This window comes from Hydra viridissima, unplaced genomic scaffold (assembly GCF_058129835.1).
Source record: "Hydra viridissima isolate aposymbiotic clone 2 unplaced genomic scaffold, HvirCarnegie_v1 scaffold_10, whole genome shotgun sequence".
In the NCBI taxonomy this organism is placed as follows: Eukaryota; Metazoa; Cnidaria; class Hydrozoa; order Anthoathecata; family Hydridae; genus Hydra; species Hydra viridissima.
Window position 1 is genome coordinate 7,323,251 of NW_028324309.1, and position 7,113 is coordinate 7,330,363.

Below are 7,113 nucleotides of genomic sequence, written 5' to 3' on the forward strand. Positions count from 1 at the left end.
AAAAAATAAAAAATACAAATTTTATTTAATTTAAACAAATTTTCATAATCTGTAATGACAAAGGGTCGTTTATAGTTAAATATTCTGATGTTTTATCAAAAACAAATATTTTACCACTATACGGCTAAGAATGACGGCTCTAATTCTATATAAGATGGATACCCTGGGATAAAAAAATAAAAAGATATATAATATATATATATATATATATATATATATATATATATATATATATATATATATATATATATCTGTACCTCGGAGGGATACAACACTATGTCCATTTTCACAATTTTACAGGAGAGGAGTTTTAAACTTTTTTTCAAAAAAAGTGTTATTGGCACAGCTATTTATTGAGATGTTGAAACAATATTTTACCAGAACATTCTATTTATTGTTATTTACATCATGCAGTTGTTGTAAAATTAAAAAAAACCTTTTTTACGGTTTTTTTTCACTTTTTAATGGACATGGTGTTGTATCCCTCTAATAAAGTTATTGTACTATAAGACCTAATGTGGGATATTCAATAACAAACACAATACTATTTGACTTACTCACTAGTGGTATTACTAGTATGCTTTAAGTTTTTATAAAAGTCATGGCAAGGTAGGAACATATGGTAGTAATGCCAATAGTTCACCAAGTCCACATGGTGTTCTATTCCTCTAAATGAAAGTGGACTTGGTGTTGTTTTAAAACATGCTATATCCGGTTCTAACTGGTTTTGGACATAGTGCTCTATTCCTCTAAGAAATACGAGAAAAGCTGATTTTAACTCTGTAATAAAGTCAATATGGAAAAAAATGGACATAGTGTTGTATCCCTCCGAGGTACAGATATATATATATATATATATATATATATATATATATATATATATATATATATATATATATATAACGTTACAATAATAAAAACTACAACGTGTGACTTTTGTGAATAATTAGCAAGAATGACCCATATTAAAACCACAACAATTTATATATATATATATATATATATATATATATATATATATATATATATATATATATATATATATATATATATATATATATATATATATATATATATATATATATATATATATATATATATATATATATATATATATATATATATATAATTGTTGTGGTTTTAATATGGGTCATTCTTGCTAATTATTCACAAAAGTCACACGTTGTAGTTTTTATTATTGTAACGTTTTTGTAGAACGATTATTAATTATCGACAAGAGTCGCAAGTTGCATTTTAAGGGGCTCATTAAATTCAACCCGGGATGAAAACTCAGCTCGGTGCCAGGTTGAAAATTGTTTTCTATTACATAGCCGTTTTCATCCCACTGCAACTTTCAGTTTCCAAATTTCAACTCGGCCGGTATAACAAAAATTTTTGTAAAATGTCTATTCGTGATAATAATAATATTTTACAATTTATGTTGTTTATAATTCGACAGTGCAGTTTACTTACAGCACTTATATTGCAAATTAATAGTTTAGTAATTACTTACAAACTATTAGAAAGCAAACGAAATATTGCCCTTGATGCTTATTTATGCACACGAAAAAATAACTTGCAACGTTAGAAGAAGCTTGCCAGGTAAAGTCTTATGAACAGAAAATCTAGTTTATGGGTAGAAAAGGGGAGAACTGATTTATGGTGGCAAAATGTGATTGGATCTGGCGTCCCTGAAACTTGCTGGGAAAGAAATTTCCGAATGACAAAGGAGTGTTTCTTGGAGCTTGCTGTTATTATAGATACTGTTGTGAGTCCTCAACCAAACTGTCCAAAATATTGATTTTTAACTACACACAAAAAACTAGCAATAACCATTTATTATTTAAAAGATACTGGTTCCCTTTGGATGACAGCCAAAGTTTTCGGCATTCATCAATGTACTGTTTCAGAAACTGTAAAAGTTTTATATGATGCCATAAATTATATTGTTGGTCCTATATATTTACATCTACCTAAAAACAAAGAGGATATGATGAAGTTAGCTTCACAATTTAAAGTAAAGTTCGACATGATATAAGTCTTTGGATGCATTGATGGCACTCATGTCCTACTAAAATGTCCTATTAAAAACGGTCTAGACTACTTTTGTTATAAGCAATATTTTTCATTAAATGTACGAGCGGTATGCGATAGTAAAGGATATTTTATTGATGTTGAATGCAAATGGCCAGGATCTGTACATGATGCGGCACTACTGCAGTTTCTCCCCCCCCCCCCCCTTTTTTTTTTTTAATGATTGATTCTGATAGAGAATTTTATGCTGATTCAAAAAATATAAACACATAGACCTGAAAATTAACGGAAAGTGCTCTAACTCGAAGTCAAAGTTGTAAAAAATTCCACTAAAAACCCTAATATTCGCCATTTTTTTTCAAAACGCTTTCATTTTAAACGAAAATTAATTACCGTTACATTGCGCAATAAACAGACCCTGTTTCAATTAGCCTTTGCATTATTATTTTAAAGTATTATAACGAAAGTGTTATAACGAAATGAAATTAATGGAAGATTTCAAATAAAGGTTGAACGTAGAATGTGAGAATGTAGACAAATTGATGAATAATTATAATTGTATCGTACGCTGGTTTTTTTTTATTAAAAAAAACGGTTTGAAGGATACTATTTCTAAATTTTACATGTGATAAAACAACAATAAACTAAGTTTCAAAAGTTCTTCTTTTAGGAAAAAAAACTGTTGAATTCTCTTTTAAAATTTATTACGAAAGTACATTACTTGCATTATAGTTTATCTTCTAATAAATCAAAAAACGACTATTTTCATTGCCACAAAAAATTGCGACAGGCCCAAACCAACTTGGCTCATGACAGTAAATGTTAGCTAAAGCTTTTCTACAACTTTCGTACTAATTTGATTTGTCAGCATTAAAATCCTTGTTATTATATTTCATTTGAGATTTAAAATTTGATAAACTCTGTATTAAATTTGAAATTGTCGTTATCCCAACGAAATCGAACTTCTGCGCTTCGTTTCATCTTTACTTCACTTACTGGTTTTAGTGCACTTCACTTACGTATTTTTTCCGTGTTTTTTTGCGATTTTTATCAAAGTACGCTGTTTTTCGCCTGTCCCTACTGATGATGCTTAAACTCTGTGACTGCAATCGTCAGGTTTTCCGAATAAAAAAGGACAACCATGTATATGAAAAATCAATAAAATTTAGGTTTTCGAAATAATGATAAAAATAGTAATACAGTACAATCTCTCTAATTCGAATCTCCTTAATTCGAAAACCTCTATAATTCGACTAAATGTAAAGTCACCGTGAAATGCGCTTAAGAAACTTTCTTGTTTAACTTTCTACAATTCGAATCTCTATAATTCGAAAACCTCTATAATTCGAATGGATTTTTCAGACCTGTCGGTAAAATTCTCTCTGTAAATCGAACTTTTTAAATTTTTAACGTTTAAAAAGCTCGTTAACCATCGAACTCTTTTTTCAAATTTCAAATCCTTTGATTTTTTGTTAAACAATTAGCGTGAATTATTTTCTTCTGTTTTAAAAAAATCATGGCATCAAGAAGACTGCATAAAGAAAACAATTTAAAGCTGAAATACGAAGCTCTACTGGAATTGGAGAAAGGAAAAACAAATAAAGAGGTTTCGAAAATCTTTGATATTCCACCAAACACTCTTTCAACCTGAAAAAAGCTTTTCGTCAAGGAAATTTGGCTAAACGGGTGAAAGTTGTTACGTATTATTAAGTCAACAAAGCTGTATTTAAATGGTTCAAACGAATGAGAGCTGATAATGTCCCAATCAGTGGTTTGCTGGTAAAAGAAAAAGTTTTATATTTTGCGAAAGAGTTAAGCTTCAAAAATTTTCAAGCTTCGGGTGGATGGCTAGACAAATTTAAGAAAAAGTAAATTAATTTCTTATTTTATTCTCTCCAATTTGTATGATTAATGACTTTAAAATAAATGATTATTCTTCAGCTTTTTCTTTAATTGCTTTGAAAAAATAAAGTAAATATTTTCCAGAATTAGACATTCTGGAAACTTGCAAAGACGTCAAAGTTAAATTCAAAGGTACGTATCACACCTATTAGTTACGTTAAAGCAATTATAATTTTTTTTTTTTTTGTAGATATGGTATATCTTTCAAAACCATTTCTGGAGAGGCAAAGTCTGTTAACGATCAGATGATCGCTCCATGGCTCGAAACCACACTGCCAACATTTCTCTCTCGATACCCACTTGAAGATATTGTTAATGCCGATGAATTCGGTCTTTTCTACCAATGTTTGCCTGACAAAACTTTACAAATAAAAAATGAAAAGTGCATAGGAGGCAAGCATAGTAAAGTTCGCCTGACTGGGATGGCCGCAGGTAATATTAAAGGAGAAAGACTTTCAATGTTTGTAATTGGAAAATCGAAGTCTCCTAGATGTTTTAAAGGTGTGAAAAATATTCCTTGTCGCTATCGGGCCCAACCAAAAAGTTGGATGTCGGCAGAATTATTTGAGGAGTGGGTTAAAGAAATTGACCTAAAGTTTAGTTTTCAGAAAAGAAAAATTGCTTTAATTATAGATAATTATTCTACCCATCCTAACGTGCAGAAACTTGATTGGGTGGAGCCTATCTTTCTTCCACCGAATACAACTTCGATCACCCAACCTATGGATCAAGGAGTTATCCGATCTCTTAAAGCCAAATATCGCTCACTTGCAGTGAAAAAGCAAATTGTTGTCTTAGAAAAAGAGAAAAGATGCTTAAGTTTTCTATCTTAACTGCAATGTTAATGCTAACAAAAGCATGGAATTCCATTCCAGATCAAACCTTCATAAATTGTTTCAAAAAATCAGGAATATCATTAGCAGTTGAAAAGCATGTAAATGATGATAACGACCCTTTCTGTGGCTTAGATGTAGACGAGACTGTAATGGAAAACTTAAGAGATGATCTCGAATTGTTAAAAACAAAATTCGATGCAGATTTTAACCTCACGGCCGACGAGTTAGTAGACATAGATTTCGAAGTTTGCATTGCCAACAAATCATCAGATGAGGACATCATTGCAGAGGTTTCTGAGCATGATGCTATTGAAACTGAAGAGGAATCCGATGATGAGTGCGTTGGTGTTTCTGACAATGCTACAAAACCAAGTCTGAATGAAGCGATGCATGCTGTCACTGTAGTCGAGAATTACAGTGTTTATTCTAACTTTGGAGATGATTTGGCGAAGGCTCTTAAAAACATAAATCGTGACATTGAAATGGATTTAAAAGCCTCAAAAAGACAATCTACAATTTTTTTTGAAAATGTAAATGTTTAAATCACATAATATATATTGCATTTAGGCCTAAGAATCACTATTTGTTTGTTTTTTTTTTCATTTCTATTCGTTACTTTGACCAGAATATTTGAAAAAAAGTCAACTTTCTATAATTTGAAAATCTCTCTAATTCGAACTTTTTTTTTCCCCGTTAAATTCGAATTAGAGAGATTCTACTGTAGCTATACTGAATTCTCACGCATGGATTAGCCGTAAGAATTCTTATAACATTAAAAATATTTTGACGTTTTTTTGAATCGTCTAAGTTGCAACTGTAGAAGTGGCCACCTTGTACCATAAATACATAGAAGAGTTGCAATTTTTACACTTACGCACGTGTAAAAGGGAAAAAGAAAAAACATCCAAAACAAACATCATTATTGTGACTTTGCTGACGATTTTATACATGCTCTTGCTTTTTTTTATAAATTTGTTTAAATAATAATTAAGTAAAGTTTCGTAATTTTTTATCTTCCGAATTGTATGAGCTGCAACAATAAAGTGAAATTTGAAAAAAAACTCCAAACACGTTAAGGAAACTTTGGTTACAGGCATTTTAAAAATAATATAAACGCCTAATTATGATAAAGAGAAACGAAATGTCCATAATAAAAACAGATAACTTACACATTAATGATATGACAGTAATAGGCTTAAAAAAGAAATAAGAATCCTAAAGCTGTAAAGGGCATACAAGCAGTAAAAAAAGATTTCGTCCACTCGTTAATTTTGTTTTTTTCTAATTTTTAAATTTACTATCAAGTTCTATATATTCTGTTTAAAATACATTTAACTACCAAACATACTATATCACTGTCTTAATGACTATGACGTCCAATAAGTGCAATCGCCTCATAATTGCAAAAAGTGTTAAGTCAATTTATGTACATTAAATGATCAGTTTAACTTAAAAAGAAAAAAATCAAAAAAAATTAGAAACGTCAAATGTTTAATATTTTGTTGCACTTCCTTTCACTTGCCGAACTGTTTGAGATTGTTGTGGAACAGAACTGACCGACCTTTTGGCAAATTCAGTCAGGATATTATTCCGTTCTCTTTCGATGACAGACCTAAGGTTGTTTAGGTTGCTAATATTTTTATCTCAAATATTTCAACCCAAAGAGGTGTTCAATTGGATTAAGATCTGAACCTCTTTTATATTTTCTGAGTTTGGAGATCTCAAAGACTCGCAGAAATCGGACAGTAAAACAGTAGAGGTGAATATTACAGTTGGAAGGGTCAATGGATTGAGACCACTCTATCGCATAGAGGGTATGATAGGAGGTAAATACATATATAAATTCCATTCTGGAGAGTTTAAATGACACCTTTTACGGTTTTCCAGCAGGACAATGATTCGATACACGCATCAAAACTCATTAAATTATGGTTTGATGCAACTAAAATCACTGAATCAAAGGCTAATGCTCTCACTACGTATACCATTAATTACTGATCTGTGTGCTTTTGATGATATACTTTTAAAGATGTCTTTAGTTTTGGAGTTGAAAATAGTATATATTTTCTTTTTGCAATTTTTTCTCTTATATAGCAGTGTCAATGTCTATCTTGAATAGAATAAATGCGTATGCTATACTTTATCTAAATCAATATTTTTTTTGTAATGAAATCAAAATAGTAGGTTATGCACTATAATGTTTTTATAAATTTTGATGTGTTCCCTGTGGATAGCTTAAATTCGATTTGATATTAAATCCATTTGCTTTGGTATTTTTCTCAATCCTTTTGTTGCGAAGGACTACTGCTGCGATATAACGAACATATGGATATAAAGTACT

The 7,113-nt window shown here is 30.3% G+C and overlaps 1 protein-coding gene across 1 annotated transcript; it reads left to right on the forward strand.

The window, feature by feature from the left end:
• The first annotated feature begins 1,612 nt into the window (after positions 1–1,612).
• On the forward strand, positions 1,613–2,860 carry LOC149882934 (uncharacterized). The gene is made up of 3 exons (XM_090100979.1): positions 1,613–1,787; positions 2,040–2,220; positions 2,767–2,860. Exons 1-3 carry the CDS (start codon positions 1,613–1,615, stop codon positions 2,858–2,860), a joined length of 450 nt encoding a protein of 149 aa, XP_089957105.1.
• Positions 2,861–7,113: the final 4,253 nt, after the last annotated feature.

What these genes read in the sequence shown, in the direction of transcription:
- LOC149882934 (XM_090100979.1), top strand. Translation starts at nt 1,613, where the DNA reads ATGAACAGAAAATCTAGTTTATGGGTAGAAAAGGGGAGAACTGATTTA. An exon ending in TGTGAGTCCTCAACCAAACT is followed by an intron (nt 1,788 to 2,039) that starts GTCCAAAATATT and finishes ACATGATATAAG; the next exon opens with TCTTTGGATGCATTGATGGC. An exon ending in CATGATGCGGCACTACTGCA is followed by an intron (nt 2,221 to 2,766) that starts GTTTCTCCCCCC and finishes CTTGCATTATAG; the next exon opens with TTTATCTTCTAATAAATCAA.